The sequence below is a fragment of the Pagrus major genome, chromosome 22 (assembly GCF_040436345.1).
Source record: "Pagrus major chromosome 22, Pma_NU_1.0".
NCBI classification, from domain to species: domain Eukaryota; kingdom Metazoa; phylum Chordata; class Actinopteri; order Spariformes; family Sparidae; genus Pagrus; species Pagrus major.
This window is the reverse complement of record NC_133236.1, coordinates 12,595,059-12,622,894: the sequence shown is the minus strand read 5'-3', so window position 1 is coordinate 12,622,894 and position 27,836 is coordinate 12,595,059. Positions and strand designations below refer to the sequence as shown.

The 27,836-nt window shown below is 39.3% G+C and overlaps 1 protein-coding gene across 1 annotated transcript; it reads left to right on the top strand.

The window, feature by feature from the left end:
• Positions 1-221: 221 nt before the first annotated feature.
• Positions 222-27,836, top strand: LOC141017975 (dihydropyrimidinase-related protein 5-like). Its single transcript, XM_073492810.1, has 15 exons — positions 222-248; positions 9,909-10,023; positions 12,284-12,433; positions 19,329-19,487; positions 21,103-21,282; positions 21,378-21,446; positions 22,357-22,401; positions 22,489-22,564; positions 22,681-22,837; positions 23,008-23,149; positions 23,342-23,484; positions 23,584-23,791; positions 25,300-25,483; positions 25,574-25,655; positions 27,544-27,836. Exons 2-15 carry the CDS (start codon positions 9,913-9,915, stop codon positions 27,545-27,547), a joined length of 1,710 nt encoding a protein of 569 aa, XP_073348911.1. The 5' UTR covers positions 222-248; positions 9,909-9,912; the 3' UTR covers positions 27,548-27,836.

Below are 27,836 nucleotides of genomic sequence, written 5' to 3'. Positions count from 1 at the left end.
TGGAGGCAGGAGGAGACACGCCCCTGTCTACTGAGGAGAGGAGACCCCTTCGCTCTACACAACTCGTCTCCTATTGGTGGATTTTTCCGTTGCTCAGGTTCGAACGGCTCCTGATTGGCTGCTGCCGGACTGTCGGCATCGAAGCATCTGCGGCTCGCGCTGTGCCAGCTGTCCTCGAGCACTCGGCTAGTGCTGGGCAACGGAGAGAAGCTCCTGCTGAGGAGGATCTGGGAATCTGGAAAAAAAGGGTAAGAAGCCAAAACATGTGGGAAAAATCAAGATGATAGGGGTTATTTTTTCTGTTTGACAAGAAGCGGAGGAATTAACAATCAATATTCTGATTTAGACCGTTAGAAATCTGTATTATATGTCGTCTGACGTTAATAACCGCAGTGTTCAAACGTTAATTTCCGCTTTTTACACTTGGTAAAACAACGTTAGCTTGACATAAGAGAGTTTTTTTTGTATTTTTATTGTACATTTTCATTCAAACAATGATGTAAATCTGCGTTTACACGTGAATAGACATCAATCAATTCGGGTCTTTTCTTTGCTGAATGACATTTTAATGAAATTTGACATAAATATAGAGACAGACGCAAGATTTGGTCGTATGTTGTAAGCTAGCATCGCGTGCCTTTAGGCGACGAATTATGGGTGAGGTGTGTGTGTGTGTGTGTGTGTGTGTGTGTGTGTGTGTGTGTGTGTGTGTGTGTGTGTGTGTGTGTGTTTGGCGTGCCATCAGTGCAATACGTCTCTGTGTAATGTGTGTGTGTTGGTCGTTATGTAAGTCTGTTATTCGTTTATAGGTTCTACCAAATATATTGAGTCATAGTGGTGATGAAGAGGAGGGTCTGGAGTCGTCATGCATACAAACGAGCCTGCTGGTGTGTGTGTGTGTGTGTGTGTGTGTGTGCACGCCATGATCGTGTTTGTGTGGTTGGGAACATGATGTGAACAGAACAGGTGATTTAATCCTCTGTTTTCTGTTGGATTCTGTGTGGAGGCTGTTGCATGCAGACCTCCTCTGGGGGTGTGGAGGCCTTCATCATTTGGTTTTAAGGATCCTCAAGGGTGCTTTAAGGGGCTCTGGGGGTTCTCAGTGCAGCACGGTGAATTGAATATATTAGATTGCATCCTAATTAGATGATGTAACCTGTTTCCCTGCACATGGTATATTCCATTGGCGTTGCATAAATAGGGATGCACATCACAAGTTTGCAACAGTATGAAGCAGATGAGAAAGCAAATCCTCACATTTAGGAGGTTGTAACTGGAAAATATTTGATTTGATTATTTGATAAATGTGCAGCACGTTCATCCAGTGAGCCAGAAAGACTTTGCCAGTGTCAGTTTCCTCCCACAGTACAGAGACATGCAGGTTAGGCTGCTGTAATTGGGACTCTTCTCTTTCTGTAGGAGTGAATGGAGAGAATTATAAGGGAGTAAGAGGTTTAGATAATAAATGGATGGCAATTTATACTTAATCAATCAATTAATGTCCACCTTCTGTCTATCGACTATTCCCAATCCTATATCTGCTGCTCTGACCACCAAAACCATATAGTTAAATAAAAAATGTATGGATGCCAGCTGGTGCAGGGTAAACCACAGAGGACCAAGAAATCAATATTCACACTGGGATACAATTGACACTATTTAATTAACAGTTGCATTAAATACCACAAGAGTACAGTAGATCTTAGAGTAGATCTTACTTACTTACTTATTTTTGGAGTGGCATGCTGGCGTCCTTCCTAAGCCCTGGTTTTGCTCGAAACAACCTAGATTGTACTACATGCTGTTTGGCCACATCTGAAGGAAAAAGTACTCTGTACTGGCTGTTCTGAATTGCCAACACTCAAAAAAGCCTTCTGCCACAGACAGGGGTGAGACCCCATGAATCATGCAAATGGGGATCAGGGTGTGCACTTTGAAACAGTCTTTCCTCAAAGGCACTCGTGGTGTTGCACCAAAGTCCTTTTAGGCATGTCTCACCACTCAGCAGCCATCTTGGCAACGCCCCTGAGCAGTTATTTCCTCATAACAAGACCAGACTCTTATCTAAATAAATGGGGCTTGAGACATAACTTCACTTTCAATGGTCACTGGGATATAAAACCAGTCATATCTGATTTAAATTTAGGTTTAAAACCCCTTTTCCACAGATATACTTCTACTGCACATGCACATAGTTTCATGACACCGACTGATTTCATGGCTCCATGGCCAGCTTTACAGGTGCATACTGCCACCCAATGTGTGCAGATGCTGCGCTTGCAAAGTCAATGAAAGTGATTTGGCCTCTGGTCTATTCATCGGCTATAATTTCACAGATATTAATTAATAGCTGATTATACAGATTTATCAATATTAGGCTGATATTACTAAATATTACATTTTATATTTTGCATTTTATATATCATATATTCCTTGTCTAATGCTTAGATAACCTCACCTTTCTTGGTAATCCTGTGCATTAGTGTGATATCCACCTCCTTGATGCTAATTTGAAGTCCGCCAGCACCTGCTCCTTCCTGGCTTCAAAATTGGTTCAACTGTTATGAATTTTAGCTGTGTGCTCGTGCCAGTGCAACAACATAATTGGCTGATTAGTTTGCTGGTTACAAACTTTTTTTTAACTGGTTTGTCTCCTCTCTTATCAATCACTACGTGAGGTGTGCGTGATTGCATTTTGTCAGTTTTGAAAGTTACAAAAATTGTCAGCTGTGGACACCCAAATTCTGATGCAGGAAAGGTGTGACTGGGAGGGGTTTAAGACCATCTTACATCCAGTGTGTTGAAGAGCTTTTGATGCTAATGAAAACATTCCGGGGCCATTTAAAATTAGAAATATCCAATCAGATATCTGTTTGCAATATTGTATATTGCCTGTTGGTGGCACAGAAGGAAAGGTCAAAGGTCAGATTAAAACATACTGCTAAAATGTAAGAAGTTCTTCTTTGAGAACTTCTTCAGAGGAGAGTGAAGGTGAAGGAGAGAAAATGATGAATTAATAAAAACATTTTTCACAAAAATATTTTTACATGACCAGAGAGCACGCAGAGAGCCAGAGATGTCCCTAATCCTCTGAGTGATGGCCTAGTTATTTATGAGACCACTGTTGTTGTTTATCTGTGTGTGATTCACTAATGGCTTATTCATCCATGAAGCTCCAGTAGCACCCACAAGTCTTTAAACCATCGTGTGTGTGTGTGGGGGGGTGTGTGTGTGTTCAGTGTCTATTTTTGTCACCAATTGGTTGTAAAGTTGTCGATGCACGTTTGTTCTGGCTTTTTAAATAACTCTACAGTTCACACACACTGGCTAACACATATTCAAGTAAATAAACACACACACAGATACACACTGTACACCGTCTCTCCCTGTGGTGATTACTGTCTACATCAAGCAGGAGTCAGCAGCTGTCCACTCCTTTCTTCTCACTTACAGCATGCACCAACACACACACACTCATACGTTTTCATACCACACATGTAGCCTGCACTTGTTCAGAAACAGACATCTGAGGATGTCAGCAGCTACTATTTCACATTTATGCTGTTTCTAAACATGCACTTTCACAAGCTGGAAGTTTTGATAGTCCTCTTGCCTTTTTTTGGCTCTGATGCACCTCTGCCTCTGTCAATAATATTTTGACATACTTACAATTAATTTCTTTGTTTGTATAAGTCTAGAGTTTCTGTTTATTTTGGTTACATTTTCAAAGTGCTTATACCTCTTTTAGTTATAACTATATTATGGAAATCGATTAGTTGTCAACTGTTAAATTAATCACCAACTATTTTGCTAATCGATTAATGTGTTTGGCAAATTTTTTATGAGAACAAAAAAAGCATTCTCTGATTCCAGCTTCTTAACTGTGAATATCTTCTGGTTTCTTTACTCCTCTATGACAGTAAACTTCATATGTTTGGGTTGTGGAGAAAACAGGGCGTTTGAGGATGTCATTGTGGGCTTTGAGAAACACTGATCACCATTTTTTACCATTTTCTGACATTTTATAGATCAAACAACTAATCGATTAATAAGAAAATAACTGACAGATTAATCGACCATGAAAATTAACTTAAGATAGATAGATAGTTTTAGATAGTAAATTGTGAAATGGCTGGGAGTAGATATGACCATGTTGTTATGTGTGTGCGTGACATTGTCACGATGTGACTTTGGGAGTCTGGACTAACTCTGCCTGCTGCTCCTCATTCATTATTAATTAACACCCCCATTAAAAAAACTGCCTGCATGGAGAGGGTGTGTCTGGGTGTGTGTGATTGTGAGCATAATGAGTGTTTGTGCATGTGCAACTACACTATGTGTGTGTGTGTGTGTGTGTGTGTGTGGCAGCTGGTCACAGAGTGAGTGAGAAATGCTGCCTGGTGTGGCACTGTTTGTCTGTGTGTCTCTCTCTCTGGCTGTCTGTCTGTCATACCTACTATGACACAGCAGAAAGCGAACACGCACGCACGCACGCACGCGCACACACACACACACACACTGTAGACCTGCAGTGAAGAAGTCTAAAATAGATCTGTGCTTTTAAGTTTGAGTATTTAGATGCAGTTTTTGAGGCCACACAATTGACTGAAACAGTGTCACCATTAAATCATCTAGGTTGTAAAGTCATCTTTGGATTGCCTAGTGCACTACGGCTGCAACGCGTAATTATTTTAAATATTGATTGATCTGCCCATTATTTTCATGCTTAATTGATTAATAGTTTAGTCTATAAAATGTAAAATTGTGAAAAATGCTATTGCAGTTTCCCAGACCCCACCCGCATCTTCAAATTGCTTCTTTTCTCACAAAACGAAAAAAGAAAAGCAGCAAATCTTAACATTTGAGAAGCTGGAACCTGCAAATATTTGAGATTTTTGCTTGAAGAACGACTGAAAAGATTAATTGATTATCAAAATAAGTTTCTCCTTATCAATAAATTGTTTTAAAGTGCACTGACATACCAAGCTGAACCAAATAAGTAGCTGTGACAAAGACCGGCAAACCACTCCTCGTGACACCTCACGTCTCATGTCATATCACGTCACAGGACCTCATAACACCTCACGTTGCCTTATGTCCTGTAGCGTCTCCTCCGTCACCTCATGTCACGTCAAGCCTGAAGTCGACTCACATTACTTCAAGTTGGCCCACTTCTTTGGTAAAAAGTCTGTGCTCCTAATTCAGAATAGACCATGTAAGGACAAACAAAACTTCTTTTTGGAGAAGAAAATATTGGATTTAGTGAAACTACACTAAATAGATTAAATCAATTATTCACGACAGCCAGTCAGTCTGATCAGACTGTGACTGATGCTGATTTATCATCTTAAAATAATTAATAATTAGAGCCAGCAACAGTCAATGGCTGGCTGCATACAATGGGCACTATGGTTTTCATGCTTCCTTCCTTTGTGCAGCCGAAGGGCTTCCTGTGTGTGTTAGTCAGTATTAAAGGTGTCACTGTCCAGAATGTCATTATATAAGTTGACATTAATTTCCTCAGACTTTACAGTCCTCACAGACACACAAAGCTCCTACTGTCCTGTGCAGAGGTCTTGTTTAGTCAGCGTTCCCATTCCCACACACAGTCAGTCAGTCAGTCAGCTGTGTGGGTTTGGACAGAGCTGACTGGAAAATAGTGACAACAGCAGTGCCTACTACTTACTATTGTACTGTGGTGAAGTTTTTGACATGACTACTCTGGGGACTAAACGAGACAGACAGAACAAACACTACATGCCATTTGTCCAATAAGAAGAGTGGTTGATCTCTTTTGTCCAAAGCATTTTTGTTTTTGCCAGAAATTGTGTGAGTCTGTCTGTATTTACTGTACAAGAGAGGCAAACTCAATCAATCCTTTGATTTGGCACCTGGCCCACTGGAACTGTGATCCTCTGCTGTTCCCAGTATGGTGTCAGTTTCTGGTGGATCTGTGAGGCTGGACAGTGGCAGTTCACTTTCTGTGCAAGGGGTAGAGGTCTTGCTGCATCAGTATCACCTGCATCCAAAAGAATCAAAGTGGGTCAACTGTCAAAAATCTGCTTGTAGGAATAAAAAACGACTCCCATTTTATATTCTGCATTCTGCTAAAAGGACTTTTCAAACCACAATTTCACAGTGTGAAATATTTCCTGTGTGTTTCCTTTCCTTTAGTCTAAAGAAACCATTCAAAGTAATAATCAAGTACCATAAGAGTACACATATTTTTAATTCGGAAACAGTAACAAAAATTCAAATGTAGTCTTTTATATAACCCACAGATTAAATGGATGGACTATGTGATTAGTAGATGAGTAATAGGAATAGACACATTTCCAGTGGGTCAAAAGCTGTGTAAGATGTGAAATGAACATCAGCATGTGATACAAGTCAACAAAAACAATTTTACATTTTGCTGTCTAGAATAAAGAAAATTGTTACACTGATTGGCCTGCTGGGGGCACTACAATTAAAGGCCAGAAGGTTAAGAAGGTTGAGTGTTTATTTAAAATCATCCAATCAAGGGAAGGAAAATAGTTTTTTAATATCCACCTCAATCAAGAACTCAAGCTGGTAAATTAGTCTTGGTGTTTTAGTATGCTTCACCATACCATGACATGCAGTTGTTTTTGTTTGTGTGTGTCTTTGTAGGCTTTTCCACTGAAAGCACTCCAGTTTCCATCTCCTGGGAAACTAATCTTTTATTCTGGCTGCCAGGCCTTTAGGGCACTGCTTCCATACTGCACCTCCCCCCCAACCCTGCCCCACCACCAAGTTTATCACGATCACTTTATCCCGCATCTCTACACAATCATCCCCTTCTACTCTTCTTCCATCAGTGGACCCATCTCATCCTTACCCTCCCTTCTGTTTCTTTCTCTTTGTCACCCTGTCTTTTCCCCTCAATTTTCTCTGAGTTTGACTGGAGTCTGATCTCGTGCCAAAATATTTCTCTCACTGCTTATAGAATGCCTTATAGCAAAGCCAGATAGTACAAACATTTTATTATTCTCTTCTTTAATAATCAGATATTTTAGTCATCACATTTCTATGTTCAGAGCAATAATTGTGTCAATTAAATGTCAATACATTTCTACTAAAGGACCGCAACTCACGATTATTTTCATTATTAATCGATTAATCGTTTTGTCCATAAAATGTTCATGACAATTTCCCAGAACACACAGTGATGACTTCAAATTGCTTCTTTTGTTCAACCAAAAGGTCCAGAACCCATAAGTGATAACAAAAAAAAAACAAGCAGATACATTCAGGAAGCTGGAACCAACAAATGTTTGACGTTTGTTTCTTGAAATTGACATAATTGGCAAATGATTTTCTTCTATCAACTAATCAAATAATCAATTAATCGACCAAACGTCGAAGCTCTACTGTGCTCAGGGTTCCAGTATAACTGTTTACACTGGTTGAACTGGTGTACCTAACCTTTTTCATTTAGGTGCACCAGCGCAAAATTTACGACTACACAATAATGCATTTTCAATTTTTTTTAACACATTATGTAAGTAAAATAGTTACACCTTGAAGCCTGGTACTCTTAAATTGGAGCACTAACCATATGTTCTACCAGGCAATATTTTGGTATTTACTGTATGTTTGCATTACTTAAAAAATAACTTGACCAACAGGAAATCCAAAGCCTCATGTATTTCTTAAAGTGAGAATTTCTGCTTAACTTTTATCCTCCTCTTTGGACCCATTACAGCCTTGTGTGGTCGGGGTATGAATTTCAAGCTCCTCATTATTCTGTTCAGTGTTCTCTTTTCTTCTGTCATTCCCCTCCTCTCTCCTCTTCTTCCTCTCTCTATTCTCCTCCATCTCTTTGAGTTGATTCTGTGTGACTGGGAGGCTATTGTATCCTGCCATCAAACACATTGCATACAGCCATCCATGCAGAATACACACATACACACAGAGGGATGTTTGTAGAGGAACCTCTCACTTTTGTTGATCCCATTAGATTTGCTCAAGCTGCTTTCTTTCCCAAGAAACATCTGAAAGTATCTCATGTTCGACCAATACCTGGTAAAAATCCTTGTTGCAAAAATACACTTTTCATGTACAGTTTACTTTGAAATATTTAGATATTTATCGAAACTCGAAAGTCTAACAAAAATCCTACACACACCTGCAAGTAAAATTTCATCAGACAAAACATTGGAAAGTACAAGAAGCCAATACTTGTCAGAAACTCTCAAACCACAAGATTTAGCTGAATAGGAGTCTGTACATAAGCTGTGTGTGACATGTACTGTAACTAACACAACCTGAAATTACCATTGCCAGAAGTTATCATTATCTTTTGTAAAGGAGGGGGTGGGGAAAATAGATGCCCACAAACACCACCAGGCATTCATTTTGAAAAGTGCTCATTGTGCAACATTCAGTAAAAATTTCTGAAATTAGGTTAATTAGATCCATGTTTCTTAATCAGAAGCCCTTTAGGAAATTCATCTTGCTTTAAATATTTATAGGAAGTAGGGCTGCAACCAGCAATGATTTTTAGTATTAATGATTTGAATACTAATAAATAATATAATATGTAACTCCATTAAAAAGTCTAAAATCGACTAGACCTTTGTTATTTATCTATAACAGTATTCAAACACAGAGAAATCATTATATTCATGGTAATGATCGTTTCATTAGGTTGCTACAACTTTTGGGAAAAATGTCAGATGATGCATCCTTTGTTGACATGACTTAAATTAGCAGGTGTAAAACTTCAATACATTACCTCATCCTTGAAAATTTGTGCCTGAGTCACGCCAGATAGTGGTGGTTGTTTACCAAAAAAGAAATACAACTCTCGTGATCACACGCTACTTCACAACGTCATCAAACTACATCTTTGTTTTCATTGTTTTGATTGAAAGAAACCTAGCAACAGAAACTACATACTGTGGGTATCACTGATTAAACGGATTATGAAAACATTGTTATTTTGTCAGTTTAATTCCCTAATCACAGGAGTGAAAAACAGTAAATATTGGTCTTTTAAACCCAGCTGTCTTAGAGCTGGTAAGACAATCAAGTAAGTAGATATAAAAAACCTCTACTTTCCATCAGGCCATGCTATATTCTGAGAATCTGTACCAATCCCACAGATACTGTAATAGATTTGTAAATTATGGATCCTCTGCTCGCCACTTAATATTTCATAGGCCGAGCTGACACACTAAAAGCTTGGAGGAAGTTTTCCATCTCCTGAGACAAAAAGACAGAATATGTGTCAGAAACTGTTACTCAGCAGAAAACAAGATGAACAGACTGGTATAATTATGGATGATTAGCTCCTTATGTTTCAGCAATCAGAGGCAGCAACGTACCAATCTGTTTTTTAATGAGTGAAAACTTCTTATTAGAGAATATTACAACATAATTTCTGCAACAAAGGCTGTGAAACATACTCAATGCCACAAGTCACATATTAGACTTCTACTAAGGCACCTGAATACCACTCAGGATCCTGTGAACCATTTTGCATTCATTCTTGTTTGTTTTTTTACCTGAAATATCTACCTACTTGTCAGAGGGATGTTTTTTTTTTGTCATTTTGATCCGTCTCCTTTCAAACAGTACAATTTTTTAAGGCTCAATCTGCACAAAAACATGGAACGGTTAGGCAAAATGTAATTATCATTTTTGCACAGAAACATTGGACAGCCTTGTGGGATGAGTGTACAAATAAGTGGTTTCCAGTTGGGCTGCCACTCAGACACGCCAAATGAGTCATACAGCAGCATTTTCTTGGTTATTTCCCATTTCTTTTCCGACAGGAAGCTGCCAGCACAGAACTCAAGCTCTGTGGTAACAGTGTTGACATTATGGTCTCCATGTTTATACTGTAATATTAAAGTGAAATGTCTTTTTTGTTCCTCTGGTAGGACTATGGCTGCCAACATGGGGTCGATGCGTATCCTCATCAAGGGAGGGAAGGTGGTCAATGATGACTTCACCCAAGAAGCAGATGTCTACATTGAGAACGGCATCATTCAGCAGGTAGACCATATTTACACACACATGCTGTACAAATACACACATTTTCACAAAATAACATGCACATTAAACACAAGTCATACCCTTATTTCTCTCAGCATATTTCTTTGTCTGTCATGACAGACAAGCACACACTTTGAATGGCACATTCATTGTCCAGAGCGTCCACAGCTGTTAGTGTGACTCATTCCTCAGTAATACATCATGAGGAGAATGGACTGTTCTGTGAACTCTGTGGCCTCTGCATGATGATAGTGAAAGCTATAATTAGCTCACAGAGCGTTGTCATGGAAATAAGCATCGGTTTATGTGAGGAGGATGCATTCGACTCAGAAACCTGGAGAGCTCAGCTGTAATCCCACTGAAACACCACTGCCATAGATAGTCGAGCTCACACACTTTGTGAAAGCTTATTTCCCTTCCAATAACAGTATTGTTGAGAGGATCGGTGTTTGGAGAACTTAAACATAGACACGTGTGAATAAGGTTGTTTATTTTGATTTGCTAGTTAAGTGATCATTTTTAAAGCATTAAGTAGGTGATAATATACAACATATTTAAAAGAACGATGACTAAGGTGTAGGCTGATAACACTACAATGTAAAGCAGAGTGGTATTTCTCTTCCAGCTCCTTGATACTCCCACTCACTTGCAAAGTGCTGTATGTGTTGGCACTGACTATGGTTACTTTGCAGTGAGCATTTACTATTCAAGCATGTATGGGAAGCCAGAGCCTATTAACAGCTGAAATTTCTAACTTTACAGTTAAAAAAAGGGATGCACCAATTGAGAAATTTTGGGACAATACCGTTGTTTTTTGCTGTTATTATTCTTTTCTCTTTTGTGCAAGGGAAACAAAGAAATCTTGATTATAAAAGTAATTCAGCCCTTCATTACAACATCTTTAAAAGAGCACAAATACGGTCTTATAAGTCAACCAGTAAACAACCTTTAATATAACCTTCTTTAAAGAAAAGGGAAAAAAGTTGCTTAAAAAATAGTAAACTGCTTTAAAATTGTTAAACTTGTTATCCCGTGGAACACCTACCTACTCAATGCGAAGAATTTGTCAGTACTTTCATAGCTATGGTTGCGCGAGTTGTATATGACGATAACCACAGTGAATCATTGTGATGGACAATGACATCGTGTTAGCCTCATAGGATTGAAACAAAGTTAGCTGGCTACCTGTATTGAGGAAGCTAAGCTAATGCAATTAACAACAACACTGAGAGATTGAGAAAAACATACTAACAGCAGCCCTGCATATAAAAGTCACTGCTGCCACCAGTGTAACGGAGCATCTTGAGTTTTGCCTAATTGAGAGGGTTTAATACGTCACTTCTTGTCATTTTCTGTCATGTCACAAATGCCAACAACTCCTGTCTTACGGCAACTCTGAGGGGACACACTAGTTTTTTGTGCTCTCTGGTGGGGGCCTTTAAATCATGATGGTATGATGGCATTGTCTATCAGCCCTAGACATAGCCTTATAGACTGATGGCAAGGATGCCAAGAGCCAGTAGCTCATGAATGTGCCAGCAAAAAATTTGATATGGCACATCAGATAAATAGCAGCCAGTATCGGTGAATGTCATCTTGTCAGCTAATAGGCTGATAGTGGTCAACAAGACAAATATCGGTTGATACCAACATTTGGCTTAAGTATCAGTGCATTCCTGATTAAAAACACACGTAGAAAGTCGAGTAATTATGGTGGTGTTGTCACCTGGTTTAAGTCCTTCTGCTACCATACACACAGTGACAATGCTAACACGCTGAAGTAAAGCAAGTTAAACTTTTACCATATTCACCACCTTAGTTTAGCATTTACGGCTGAGGCTGATGGGAATGTCATTCATTTTGCAGTTGTTTGGTAGGCACATGGGACATATTAAGTTTCTGACCTGATGGTGCTAGATGAAAGTTAATTATAAAAGTTATTAGGAATCAGGCTGAGGAGGTGATTAACGTGGTTACCAGGTTTCATGGCAATTCATCCAATAGTTGGTGAGATATTTCAGTCTGTGCCAAAATTAATAATCTCAGTCAGGCACTCACTGTGGTATAAACACTTGTCTTAATCCACCCTGTCTCTCTTCACAATTTAATGGACTATATTAAAAGTACATTGACCCAAACACAAATGTCCTTTATAGCCCTATATAGTTATTTTAAATTCAGTGGTTCAGATGCATGTTATGGGGGCAAACTGCTTGTTAATAAAGTTGTGTAATTTGTGCGTTTTTGTTCTTCGTTGCAGGTTGGAAAGGAACTGATGATACCGGGCGGGGCTAAGGTGATTGACGCCTCTGGAAAGCTGGTGTTGCCGGGCGGAATAGACACCAGTGTGCATATGCAGGACAGTTTCATGAACGCAGCCATTCAGGATGACTTCTACAGTGGGACCAAGGTACACACACACACACACACACGCACACCTACACACACACACACACACACACACACAGGACTGTGTAATGACCTGTCAGCATGCCTGTGATTAACACATTTAGAAACCAGAGGCAGCTGTCATACACAGACATACTTTCTCTCTCACTCACTCTTTATTTTCTATATACAAATGTTCACCCTGCTTTCAGCTTCATATGTTCATCAAGACTAATGACCACATATGTTCTCACACTGGTCCTTTAGGAAGTAAAACCAAACAGCTGTGACACGTTTCTGGTTGATGGCAAAGACTTCTCTTTACCCACACTCACACCCAGCTGTTCAGCCTTCATTCATACTCGGTTTATTAGTTCAATTCTTTCAGATGGTCTGCATGTTTTCCACTGAACCCCTGAGACTCAGAGGAGAGAGGATGATTTAATAATTAGGAGACTTAAAAATTCGAAAGGAGTGTAATTGTTGCCCAGAGCAGTAATGTGTAGGAGGATGTTGTGGGCTGTTTTTGTTCTTGTTGCCGGACAGATTTTTATCTCTGGGGGGGTTTAAGTTATAGGCGTCAACTTGGTGTACAAGGGTATGGCAGTCGTTCGACATAATGTAAGCTTAGATCAAACAAATTTGCAGAAATCCATTTTGAAGGCTTACAGCAATTGTGCGTTTAGGACCAATGTTCCTTCTTATGATTATGATTTTCTTGGTGAATCACATTTACCCAAAAAAATCACTGGGTTTCAAGAAAATTAGTGAGTTTAATGGTAGAAGATGATGACTGCCTGAAGAGAGCTCTGGTTTTAATTTTGTAACGCCTTGAGAACATGTTTTAAATGCTGATTTTATTCTGTCGTCTATCATTTTGAGATTTGTTCAGCAATTATTCCCCAAAAATTAAACTCTCAGCGTGTGTTGGTGGTAGTATTACACAAGATAAATCTGTATCAAGCATAATCACAAACTTATCTTCTTTCTTACATAAAGAGAATAAGATAAAATAATGTAGTTGCGTGTTGTTATTTTTGTTGTTTTCAAATATTTCAGGCAAACAAAAGTAATCTCTAATAATATTCAGATTTCTGTAGAAAATTAATTTTGCTCATACTGTGTAAGATTAGAGCTAGCTATCACCATTGATTCAATTCCAATCAACAATGTCCCAAGTATATTCGTTTTCTGAAGAGACTTGAATAGACTTCAATTTGATGTGATTCTATATCCGCCAGTGTGGAGGATAGCCTTCAGAGATTTACTCGCCAAACGGAAAATCAATCCCTATTTGGAGCCTGACAGGTGTTAACTTCAGACACTGACATATACATATATTGAAAGATCAATCTCAGGATTTTATGAATCAGATTGGATGATATCGGATCATTTAAATGAAGATGAATTTGAATCAGAAAGTGTTTGTTCATCATGATATTTATTTGTTATGTCCATCCACAGTCCTGCACGTGGCCTTCCCTCGGTTCAGTACTATATCTGCCCTCTAAGTAGATCAGCTGAATGTTTGGATTATAATTTCTAGTGTCTTTCTTCTTAGAAACAGTGCCAGTGCGTTTAGAAGATTTTGTGGTAAATGACATTAACTGCAGGGTCTTTGCAGTGCTGTATCTGAATGAGCTCTGAGTCTAATGGAATGCCAGATGAATTGGGGTGAGAGGAATTTGGGGGGATTGAATCGTCCATATGCCAGCTTTACCCCGGCAACCCCCGATTACCAACCCCTACCCACTGACCTCGCTGCCATGGCAACTAACCCCCCGCTCTTAGTGTGGAAATCAGAGGCAGCAAATGTGTGCGCACGCATGTCCATGGTAGTATTGTGTGTTCTCTATGGTGACTGCGTTGCTGCGGCAACAGCTCATGTGCAATTGTGATGAACCCCAAAACTATTTCCCCCGGCATCCTCCTCTCTCCCTCCTATCGTTTTGTTAACAGTCTGCTCCCTCTCCTTCCGTCCTCCTCTCTTCCCCCCTCACTGTTTCCTCTGCTTCACCCCCTTCTGTTTCACCCACTGCTCACACATGCAGTGTAGATACTAGTGTAGATAGTTTTGTGTCCAGATATTGAGCTGTTTTGTATATAGACTTAACGCTAACAGACCTCAGATCAGATCAGATATGCAAACCATTCAAGAATTTCCTCTGGAAGAAAGTAGATGTTTTATTCAAAAATATAAAGTATCTGCTACATGCTATCATAAAATGTTGATAAATCATCTAAAGATGTTTAAGACATATTAGGTTCACTGGTTTTCAGCTTTGTTGACTAGCTAGTAAGACCACAAACTTGATTAACTTAACAAGTAAATAATGTTTTTGCAAATGTATACAAATGTTTTCTTTGTTATTTCATTTATAGTTTGTTGTAATTGCAATACAGCCTGTGGGCCGAATGTGGCCCTTTAATAACCTCATCCCAGCCCTTAGATATTTTTTTTAATAGACTGATTAGCCCATTCATTAGTTATGTCTATCAAACTGAACTAACTTCTTAGATTAAAAAGTTGTTTCTTAAATATATAATATTTCATTTTCAATTGTGAAAACAGGGTAGAGAATGTAAAAGTCTGGCCCCTTGGCACTTAATTTTTTTGTAAATCTGTCCCTTCTAAAAAAATATTTGAATGGGCCTCATTTGAATAGGCCCCATTTAAACTCAAAAATATGGAGTGCCTGTAGCTGAATGGTTACAGCAAAAGCATTGTCGCCAGTGTGACCAGCAGGCAAACAACTCCCCAACAATACAACCAGACACTCCCATAACACTACAACATTTGTACTATTAACTACAAACTGAATACTGTGTACTGTACTTACACTCGACTTAAGTTTGATCCCCCCTCACTGTGATCCACAATTAGTCTACTGCAGTAATGATCAATCTTATCGATCAAGTAAGAATTTCAGCTTGACTGCACCAGATCAGATCTGATTTCTTTTAGAAAAGACAAATACTCAGCAAAAATATCATCAGACCAGCTCTGTATCTCTCTGAGCAGGCTCTGCAGAGATCTTTTTAATGTCTCTGCAGGCAGGAGACGTAGAGGGAGATGATGAGGAGGAGGAGGTGAAGGGGATGAAAGACGGTGAGCTGCTCAGCTGTAATGGGAAGTATGAGAGGTCCTGATAGAGGCTGTTCACAGAGCAGCAGTTGTAATCTGTCTGACACTGATAGCCTCTCCCAGAGTCCATGATGCAGAGACCCTCTCATCCTCTCAGATCTGTCACGTCTCACTCACTCTCTCCCCCTCCCTCCCCCTCTGTCATACATATAGTACATGTAGCTTTCTGTGTGCTTATTGGTTTTTTGGGATCATTCAATTATTAAACTATTAATGATTTATTGTCATTGCATACAGGAAACTCGGGCTACGACTAAAAATATTTTTTCAGTTCATAATTTGTCTATAAAATTGCAAAAATGTTGATGATGTGATGTTTCAAAATTAAGGCTGCAACTAATGTTTTTAGCATTGTCGATTAATCTGCCAGTTACTTTCTCAGTTTTTAAGTGTTGTCGTTTTCAGATGTTGATTTTGTCATCAAATTTGTCCCAAACCCCAAAATATTCAGTTTACTACAACAGACAAAGAGCAGCAAACACTCACTGTAAGATGTTGGAACCAGTGAATTTTTTTTTGCTCTTTTGCTTAAACAATTAATAAATTATCAACACAGTTGCAAATGACAGTGGTAAGTTTTTTTCCAGTTGACTAATTGTATATTCGAATAATCATTTGAGCTCTGCTTCAAATTGGTCATTTCAGTTTTTGTTGATATAAAACAGAGTGAGAGTTATGTATTTTTATTCACAATTGATTATTGGATAGTTTTCTTTTCATATAATACCATGTTGACTTTTGTTCTAGTTGCAGTGATTTGTGCATCACAATCTGCTGCCAGCACACACTGACAGATGCACATTCACCCCCTCTCCTTCTGTCTGTTTTACTTTCTTGTCGGGGGATTATCTTCACAGTAGGAGTTTGGGTCTTTAATAGAGTGGGGGATTCATGTTAAAACACAGTTTGGGATTTATGTGTCAACATCCACTTTAACCCTGCTGTCAAGGATCAGTAACATGTTTAAGGAATCTGAGGGGGGAATACAGACAGTATGTCGGGTTTACTGACAAGAGAGCTGTTAGATTAAAGCCATGTTGATGATCTGATGGTGTAGTGCTTAACAACAGGATAAACACACAGTCTGCTTTTACAGTCACCTGCACCATATGTAGAGTATGTTTGTTGTTTTTTCTAACACAATGACAACAAAGTGTTTTTGTCACAACAACAATTCTGTTTCTGTTATAATAAGTTTAAAATAATGCCATACACTTACTTAACCATTACTGCAGCTGCAAAACAACATGTGAAAATCATTTAAGGGCAACGTTATGGGTGTTGACATTCATCACAACACACAGTTCATGTTTTAATTAACACAACATATTCATATCATAGACCCCCGACAGTGAAAAATGTGTTTCTTCGTGTTCCTACAGTTGAATGTATGAGCTTTACTGTGTAGGATGATGTATGTGTAGAGTTTGACACTAGAAGGTTGTTTTCACATTCATCTGCTCAAGGTGTATATTTTCTCAGAGCTGATAAGCTGAAAAGCTGATTTTAAAAGGTGGGCCTACGAGCATGATTTGTGACATCACAAATAGTTCGGAAGCCAATACTGATCCAATACTTGGAACTTTTTTTAGTGAAAAGACATAAGATAGTAAGTAAGAAATGTGGCTGGAAGGGATCTTTAAGTAGTAAGTCAAATAAAATCCTAGATGTCTAATGAAATATTTTACATATGAAAACATTTTACAGTAATTTGACATTTTTTTATTATCAAAAATAATATCTGCATCTATTAACAAAACATGTCTGCTCACAAACAGAGTGTACTGAACAAAGAACTAAAACTGATGTTTTGAAAACTGCCTGATTCGTCTGCTTCCTCCACTGGTTTCATCAGCAACTCCAGTTTCAAACAATTTCATCAGAGCAGCCCAGACTGTATATATATTATGGGTGATAACTGCCTGTCAGTGTTGGTTTGCTACTTCTTAAATCTTTTCGTAGCAGATTTGTAATTAAGAACAGTCTAAAATTAGACTGTAGTTACAGATGCAGCCTAAAAAGAGGAAACAGGGCAGGATTAAAGACATCTCATCCTGCAGACAGTTTCTTTATTCCTGCCTGGCAGAGGAAAGTCAGATACTTTCCTCAGCAACACTCACACTGATGAAAATGCACAATCATAATGTTCAGTATACCAATCACATATACATGCACATGGCTTTCTCCCTTTAGCTCTTTCGTCGAGTTTCTTTCACCTCTTCTGCTCACACAATCTCCCTTTTTTGAGAAGTGTACTGGCAGTAAATTTTAATTAAGGCCAGGCAGGCAGACAGTATAAATCCCACAATCCCCAGCTGTGTCCATGTCCTCTGACACACAGTCACGCACACACACACACACACACACACTGACAGTGATCAATGACACTACACCGCTCATGCACACACGTATGCAGAGACCTTATGCTGACACTGCAGATGATTCGGACTGGTTACTATGGTAATGATCTACCTGATAGCTCGTTGGCTGGCGGAGCTGTCACTTATAAGTAGATGAGCCCGCCCCTGTCTGCGACACGTCTGGAGTCTGGAACACTGACATAAAAATCAGAGTTTTCACATTAAATATCATTTTATTCAGGCCATGTTGTAGAAATGATTGAAGATGAGCACTATTTTGGTAGTGAGCACCTGTTTTAGCTCAGATGATGTGAAAATGAACTGAAGTAGGTCGATTGGGACATGGGATGTTACCTGTTTTTATCTCTCTCTGCTCATTTCCTGTTTCATAAATGATTATTGCTTGTTTCCTCATCATGCCTCGGTGCAATATCCCTGTTAGACTCTGTAAGAGGATATTGAATAGGAGTTTCAGATGGAGAGTGGAGGAGGAGGAGGGTGGGAATGTACGACAGGCATGGCTGAGCAGTATCTGTTGTCATGGCTACACAAAAGTCGACCAAGATGAAGTCAACGCAGACCACTCCCCGTCATTTTTACAGCCTGTCATCCTCTTTTTGCTCTCATACTTCTCTGTGTCTTTTACTGTCTATTTTTCTCCACTTTCTCTCTTTCTTCATCAGTCATTTTCTCTCTCATCCTCATCTTCCCCCTTCCCCTTCAGAAAAGTTAACTTTTTTAAAGAGTTTTCTATGGAATGTTGTTCTCAGAGGGAGCAAATCAACATCATCAAATGTTTTTTTTTTATAGGATTAGGTTTTATTTTGTTATAATAAGGAAACGGAGGAGGGACGCAGAACAAGAATCACATATCTTAAATGGTGTCTAGAAGGTTTTTTAACACTCAACTACAGATTACTTTTTAAAAGAATATTTATCAAAGTGTAAGCAGTTAGTTAGGTTTTTTTTTGTGTTATGTCAAACATTTGGGTCTTTCCACGAATTACAAAACACTGCTATACATCAAACATCGACATAACAAGACATTTTCTGGTATTGCATGTATAAAACAAAAAATTACAGAAATTGTACACAGAAAGAAAAACAAAGCAACAAGCTTGAAGTTCGTCTTCATCTCCGAAACTCTCTAGCTAGTAGCTGTTAACACTTGTATGTGAATAACTATGTCAGTCTTTGTGCATCAGTCTTTATACAACTAGTAACAAGTCGACCATGATGATGATGATGATGAGCAAACAGTTCATGAGGAAGCACTATTGCTCATTGTCACCAAGACAAGCACTGTCTATGTGCTTTACAGTGGCATCATTGTTCTCGTCTCTAATCAGTCTCTCTTTTCTCTTTCTCTCCCTCCTTCCTCTCACCTCTCCTCACCCCCTCACCTCACCCAGGCTGCTCTGATGGGTGGCACCACCATGGTGATGGCTATGGTCCTGCCTGAGCAACACTGCTCCCTGCTGGATGCCTACGAGAACTGCCGAGGTCAGGCCGACGCCAAGGCCTGCTGCGACTACGCTCTGCATGTTGGGGTGACCTGGTGGGGACCAAAGGTAAGAGCCAATGAGGGGACAACATGTGAAATGTACCAGGACCAATGAACAGCACTGATAATTTTTTTTTATGAACAGATATCATTCTTTGTTGTTTTGCTCCTCAAGCTTTTATCTTCGCTGGATGAATAATAAATCAACCAAACCATTTTCATATATGGGTAAAATGTGTAATGACCTAGATTAAACCTGACATGAATTAGGTTAACACACATGCTCACTGGGCACGTTAGGCAGATTCTATGAGTCAACATGCATCATTCAGCCTTTGGCTTTAATATCTGTGCTGTATCGTCTGCTGCCACATTGTAGGGCTGCACAATATTTTATTAAAAAATTATATTGCGATTATTTTGACAGATATTGCGATTGTGATATGATACAGAGTTAGTTGGAGTGATCATTTTTTCATCAGAATTTTCATTTTCACTGAAAAACATTTCTACAATCACGATGATGTGACATTTGTTTGTGTCTGTCCCAAACAAATACATACATTCGTATGCCAGGGTATTTCTGAATTCATTTTAATTCATAAACATTTTACCTTTATTCAAAAATTGCAGCTTCTTGTAATTTGGATGTCGCACTTATTGCCATATTGTGATTTTGATTTCCATTAATTGTGCAGATCCACCACATTGTCATCATCCCTAACTATTCCTTGTAAAACCATGATATACTTGCAACTAGTGCTGTAAACGAGAACGATTGCCATTATCAACTAATCTGACAGTTATTCGGATTCACATGATGTTTTCAAATGTTTGGTTTTGTCCAACCATCAGCACAAAAACCTAAAGATGTTCAGTTTATAATGATTCATTGGTTGATGAATTACTTCAGCCTTAACGGCCTCATGTTGCAGTTGTATTTGATGAATACCTTTTATAAATATAATGTTTATAGTAAATCACACTTAAATACTGATTATTACCTCTTCGGTCAACACTAAATATTATTTTTCTTTAGCATTGTTCCTGCAGGTATGAAAGTATGTGTAACCTGCTCTGTCATTTTCAGAAAAACGGTTTTATATCCTACTGACTTTGACTCCGTTCGAATAAATTACAGTAAACAAAAACTAGAAATTTTCACGTGAAGTTTATTTAATTAGCAGCATTGATTTTGTGCATCGTTCCTGATGACAGTATGGTTAATGTGTGCTGCATGAACAACGATACTACAGATATATTGCTTCTTTTATGTGGATATAGTGAGGATGTATTCTCCTTCATTTGAATTTTGACGACCCCTTTACTGCAGTATAACTAGAATATATACTCTTCAAATCATCATATAGTTTCCGTTTACTGTATTTTGATTGAATTAAATGGATTTTACTATGGGTAAATGTCTCTGTGGGACTGTGATACTCACTAATGTGAATGCAATGTGATCTCATTCTGGCTGCTCTCCAAGCTCATTTCATGCCCCATATAACATGCACACACACACACATAAGCACACACACATACAATAAAGACAGTGTTTCCCCTGGCTAACACTCTCTACTGTCTGCCTCTGCTAATACAAACTCCCCCAGTCCTCAACAGTGATTGGCTGCCAGAATCATTTCAGATCCTTGACCTCCTGACCTTTGTCCTATGATCAGGTGCGTAACGAGATGGAGACCCTGGTGAGGGAGCACGGAGTGAACTCATTCCAGATGTTCATGGCCTACAAAGATTTCATGATGCTGAGGGACTCTGAGCTCTACCAGGCGCTGCAGACCTGTAAGGACATTGGGGCCATCGCACGTGTCCACGCTGAGAACGGAGAGCTGGTGGCTGAGGTGCACATCCAAAAAACACTCAAATCTATTAAAGAAACAATTATAAAATTTAACTTATGTTGAAGTGTTTGTGTACGATTTTGTGAGTGTTTTAGAGCGCAAAAGAGGCTCTGGATTTGGGCATCAGTGGACCGGAGGGCATTGAGATCAGTCGACCAGAAGAGGTAAATTTCCTTCTAAGGTTATTTCTTGTCACTCAGTAATTTTTCCTGGAGATTTTCATCTCTGCTAAAGTGACATGAATTGAAGCATTTTAGATTTTCTGTGCTCTTAGTTTTTTGTTTTTTTAATATTTTTTTTTCTCTTTCTCTTTGAGTCCTTAAAATGTTGATAAAACCTAATTTTAAGGGTTGGTTGTTTTCATCACAATGAAAATTAGATTTAGACAAACTTGTAGGCACGATGAGTTTTGGTGCTTAACCACATTGAATTAATTTGAAAAGTAATACATATGATCCAAAGAGCTTTTCACACTACACTTAGCCCAATGCTAAAAGCAATTGTAGAACCCTGGCCAACAAAGCTTTAACACTGCCGCTATCCTAAATCCCGGCAAATTTCCAAGTGGGATAACACCAAGTTTGGAGTGTGTTTGCTGGTTAGCCCTGAGTTTGCAGGTTTATCCCCTGAAAATCGACTGAACACAGGGCTAAGAGGTGCTAGTGTGAAACCGGGTCAAAGGAAACATTGGACTTGGGGAGTAGTCATGCATCATCTAGAATGTAAACATTAATTATGTGGTCCAAAGGACATTCAACCCAGGGCTTGTAGAAAAGCGGTGGTAATTGTATAGCCCAGGACCAAGGTTAACTCTTGGTTAACAATGTATGTGTGGAAAGGGGCTTATTTATCCCAGGATAGCCCTGGGCTAAACAGATGCAGTGTGAAAAGCCCTTAACTGTCGTTACTAACTGGTCTAAAGTGGAATGTTCCTGTAAAGATAAATAAGCTGACCATGACCATTCACATATTGCAGTCTCTTTGGATAGAATTCGAGATAAAGACCTAATATATAAATGTTGACTGAGTATTTATTAAACTTCTCACTTTGTGATTCTGTCTTATTGTCTACAGCTGGAGTCTGAGGCTACTCACAGAGCTGTCACCATCGCCAACAGGGTAAACAGATGCCCAATTTTAATATCTTGTCTGTGTGCAGGTGTCTGTATGTCACTGATAAATGAATGAATGCTCTGGTGATTGCAGGCTCGCTGCCCAATCTACCTGGTGAACGTGTCCAGTATGTCTGCTGGAGATATGATTGCTGCTGCTAAGATGCAAGGTGAGAAGCTAAAGTATGAAGTATTCAAGTTCCTTAAGCATGAAGATTTTGACAGTTGTGATGATATAAAGCAGATGAAGATGATTTAAACAAGCCTCTTTTGTTCATGTCTGTAGGTAAGGTGGTCCATGCAGAGACCACAGTAGCTCATGCAGTGCTGAATGGGATGCAGTATTATCACCAGGACTGGGCTCACGCTGCTGCCCACGTCATTGTCCCTCCTCTCCGCATCGACCCCAACACGCCCGGATACCTCATGGGCCTGCTGGGCAAGTATGTGCTCAATCCAAAAATAAATGTACTGTACTTGTAAAACATGTCCCTAAAAGACATTACAGACATCATTTTTTTATGATAATTGAGCTCAGTGATTACTGATGATTTAGAATTGTATTGGCATTTAAAATAACGTACTATACTGAACATGGACATCCTGTTTCCAGTGACACTCTGAGTGTTGTGGCGTCGGAGCACCGTCCATTCGGCACCAAGCAGAGAGCTTTGGGCAAGGAGGACTTCACAAAGATCCCTCATGGAGTGGCTGGTGTCCAGGACAGGATGAGTGTCATCTGGGAGAGGGGAGTGGTATGTACGCACATACAGTAGACACACAGAGACACACATACAAACCTGCAAGCAAGTTTGTGTGTGTTATTTAGTGACATATTTTAGTGACAGTAACAGGAAGAGACTCTCTCTGCAAATAGATGGAGTTGTATTTGTAGTTGTATTTCCCTGGCATTAATTAAGTTCATTTTAATGCATTTATACTTGCAGGTTACTGGAAAAATGGATGAGAATCGTTTTGTGGCAGTGACGAGCTCAAACGCTGCAAAGATCTACAACCTGTACCCACGCAAGGGTCGTATCATCCCTGGGGCTGACGCTGATGTCGTAGTCTGGGATCCTGATGCAACAAGGTGATGAAGTGGTTCACAAACACAGATTACTTGTCATTTTTGTTTGAGTCAATGAAAAACAAAAAGCACTGGTATTAAATGGCTGTTCCGTCTTCGCAGGACAATCTCTGTGAGCACTCAGGTGCAGGGCGGAGACTTCAACCTGTACGAGGGGCTGCGCTGCCACGGCGTTCCCCTGGTCACCATCAGCCGAGGACGTTTGGTGTGTGAGAACGGTGTGTTCATGTGTGCCGAGGGCTCCGGAAAGTTCTACCCACAGCGCACCTTCCCTGATTTCCTCTACAAAAAGATGGTGCAGAGAGAAAAGGTGCGTTCACTTTCATTAATTCAGTCACATTTGTTTTATATAAAAGCAGAATCAAATGACTAAGAGTTTCTTCAAAGGTTAGGCAGTTCTGTCAGTGCACCAGGACTCGTGCTGTGCTCTGCTGTGTCAGCCGACAGTGAAGCTGCTACTAACACACCCATCATACTGTGTCTAACTGCACTGATTTGACAGTCCATATAAAGGATTTAATGCTCTTGCTCCCTCTGCACGCTGACGCTGTTTTTCTGTTGCTGCTGTCTGCAAAAACCTCCTCCACCCAAACCCTGCAGGGTTGGGTCTGCTCTGTTTTAGATGCACTGGGTGATTTATCCTGCTAGCTTTTGGGAATTACTTTTCTACGCTTTCTGCATTTCAATGTTTTTATACCTTTTATGGCCTTGTTACTTATAAAGAAGTAGATTTCTTGTTTAATGTAAACTTCCCTACAAGAATGTTAAAGAAGAGGGTCTGTATTTGTCTCATACAATGTATAATGAGTGAAAGTGGTTCTCCGCGTATCTCTGTAGCAGTGGGCAGCCATATGGTATATGGCACCTCGGGACCAACTCCAGCTCCAGGCCAGTGCCTTGAAAAAGGGCAATTTAATCTACATGTTTTTGACTGCATATGGACAAAATGACCATGTCATCTTAAACTGGTTTGCTCCTTTGAAAAATATGGATTTTTTTAGTTTGTAAAAGTCAGATAAAAAAAATCAAATAAAATGTTTGAGCTGTATTAATCCAGAAGGAAGTTCCTGTGCCAGAGAATGCTCAAAATTACAGTAACATAAGAATAAAAAAACAAAAATGCAATAGAAGAATAAAGTGTAAAAGTAGAAACATAAGAACAAATAACAAGTAAAAAACAATAAAAACTAAAATAGAAAAGATAGTGTATACAATGAGATTGAGATGAGATCTTTAGTCTACTCGGGAGGATGCTCCTTAAGATAAGAACCATAAATGTCAGGTCAAATACTTTTATAGCCATCCCCATTTGCAACTTATGATGAGAGTGTTAATGACAGGACTATTACAACGTTTTATCTCATTAATTACTTAAAGTGGAAACAGACAGCCTTCCTCTCCTACTAGCTATTCCAATTGGTATTAGTGTTGCTGCTGTTGTCACAAAGACAACTGGATGGTTTCCTTTTTTAATCAGAGTTACTACAACACAGCACAATATTGAGTTTATTCTTGTATTTAGTCTATAATAGAGATGGTGCCAGGCTGCACTAGATCACCACCAGTCTTCATTTACCTGGTAGATTCTGTATGTGGTGTCAGACAAAACAGCAGTGAGGTTTGTAGGGAACCATCGAAAAGGAGATGGTGTCGTTATTCTGCAGCCATTTCATTGTGCAATCAGCATTTACTTCATCACAATACATTAAAGCAAAAAAACTTTTGTATTGCCAGTTTAATATCTATACCCATTGTATTGTATTCTGTGTGTGTTCTGTATGTATTCTTGATTGTTCACCTCTTCCCTCTCTGTTTCAGACTCAGGCTTATAAAGGGGTTGCGAGGGATCCGTATTCTGGTGACGTGGCCAAGGTGGCAAACACCATGAAGAAGGAGCTCGGTTTAGGCCCCATAGATGGAGAGATGTCCAACAAAGGGCCCCAGGGGGTTCGTGTGCACCAGGGAGTCCGAGACCTCCATGAGTCTTCTTTTAGCCTCTCAGGTAGGCTGGAAAAAAAACTAAAAACACTGCGGTTGTTTAATAAAACTGTGTTTTTGGTGATTTTTATGTGTTTATGTTTTTATGTCTCAGGGTCTCAGGTTGACGACCACATCCCGAAGAGATCCTCGGCTCGGATCCTGGCCCCTCCTGGTGGCCGCTCCAGTGGTATCTGGTAATCACTGGTGCTGGATCTTCACCCGTCCGACCCTCCTTGTTTTGTATAATTCTGAGCAACCAGGAAAACTGCACTGATTTTCAACCACAGGATTAAAGTTAAGAAGGGAAAATAAATTCAAGCACGTCTGTGATTTGGGAAGACCTAACTGATGATCAGTGATCTACCAAAGTGACTTTTACAAATCTAATTTGTGTCTTAATTGGAGTGAATGACCTGACTAATTACACGAGAGTGAAGGGCTAGCCGTGATTTTAAAATGTTTTACCAAATTCAAGCTGATCATACTAACATTGACAAAGTCTGCTCATTATCACCCTGCTCGTATCCTGTGAAGTAACGCAAACTAAACAAACTGTGAAAGATCAAAACCAGTACAGTTTTTGATGGTTTCAACTGAAGTGATGTCGACTGAATTATTTAAAAATAGTAGAACTGGATTCAGTGAATTATCTATTATACCCCTGTCACTCACTCACACACACGCAAACATACAGTACACTGTAGACACCATAGCTTTAGACTCATACGAAGATGTGTGTGGATTCTGTTTGTGATTAAACGCCCACTGTGCTCGGCTTCCTGCTGCACTGTGGGTTCCTCTAACAGTGTTTTTATTTCCAATGGATGAACTGTGCTGTGTGGTGGTGAAATCCAACTGCTTCGAAACACCGTGTGATCTTACACCTACACTCTAAAATAGAGCCAGACTCAACTTTATCCATCCTTATATTTTCACTGCCTCTGACTGAAACAACACTCACATATCCTGGAAACATTCCTGCCTCACCTGCTACGTAGCAGGGTCTATAGTTACTGAAGTATACAACCTGTGGGTGAGAACAAATCTGGTCCCACAACAGCTAAATGTAAGCATTTCTGTCATGGAATTGTGGCATCTATAGACCTTGCAAAGGACTCAAAAGACTGAAAAGAAAAGTCAGTTCTGTTTCTTGAAGGATGGATGAAGAGAACGTAATTTCAAGGATAACAAGAAGGAAAAGCTTTCTGTGACTTTGCTACTGACGAAAAACAAAACATAAGAAAGAATAATGCTTGCTGTTATTTTATTCTATCATTTATCAAATCTAATGCTTCAAAAGCCCTGAAAGTCCTGCCAGTCCATCAGTTATTGTGACAATTTCTTAGGCTAGTTCCACTGAGCACCAGAAAGATCACTAAAAATAATTTCCCCTGAAAACTTGTGGATACTCTGCCCTTCTGGTACCCAACGACAGTCTGACTAAGCTAGCAACTAACCAGTGAATCTTTTTAGCTACAGAGCCAGGATTTCTCCTTCAGGAGATCAAAACAGAGTTAGAAGGAGAGTTCGGTAAAGCCAGAAGGTTTGATTTGGAATTTTCGAAAGTGGCTTGTCTGTAAAAGACTTTAATTTTCTGACAAAAACAAGAAAAGCTTGTATAATCCTATGTATAAAATGTCCAATAGTAGGCATTGTTTATCTAAATTGGCAAGTGATTTTGCTGTGATTACACTTCTCATGAACAATACTAGTTTTAAATGTTTGCACATCACCAAGCACAATAAGAAAGTGTTGAAATGAGTTTTCACAGTTAACAAATGAGGCTCCAGAGGGACCAGAAAGTAATGGAAAGAAATGAAATGATGTTGTTGAGTTTCAGTAACATCTCACAGACTGCATTTTGAAAGCAAACTTCCTGTTTGTAGGAATAAGATGGGACTGTTGTTAGAGAAGTGTGTCTCCACAGAGCAGGAAGATTGAGCTGCACAGGCTGAAGAAAACCACTGATCCTCTCACCTCCTGACGATGTCTCATTCCTGAATAGCAGTATTATATTTATACATGACCACGTCTTCTTGTCTGTGAACTATATATTTAGGATGTTTTTGTTTTGTTTTTTAGTTGAAAGGATAAATGTGCCAATGTGAATCACCCGTGTCACACCCACATTCATGCATGAAGAGCACCACATGGAGACGAAGGAGTACAACCTCTCCTCAACGCCACAGGTTCACAACAACTGGTGCTGTTTTTTACAATTAACCTACAATGGCGTTATTTTATTGTTGGATGGTTTTGTTGTTTTGAAGGCACTGTGACTGGTCAGTGGCTGTGTGTGTTTGTAGATTCTTGTTGTGTTGGACAGTGAACCTGTTGAATCTGTAAGTGGCTGCTTGTTTCTTACCACAAGAGTA

What these genes read in the sequence shown, in the direction of transcription:
- LOC141017975 (XM_073492810.1), top strand. Translation starts at nt 9,913, where the DNA reads ATGGCTGCCAACATGGGGTCGATGCGTATCCTCATCAAGGGAGGGAAG. An exon ending in ACTTCTACAGTGGGACCAAG is followed by an intron (nt 12,434 to 19,328) that starts GTACACACACAC and finishes CACCTCACCCAG; the next exon opens with GCTGCTCTGATGGGTGGCAC. An exon ending in AGATGGTGCAGAGAGAAAAG is followed by an intron (nt 23,792 to 25,299) that starts GTGCGTTCACTT and finishes TCTCTGTTTCAG; the next exon opens with ACTCAGGCTTATAAAGGGGT.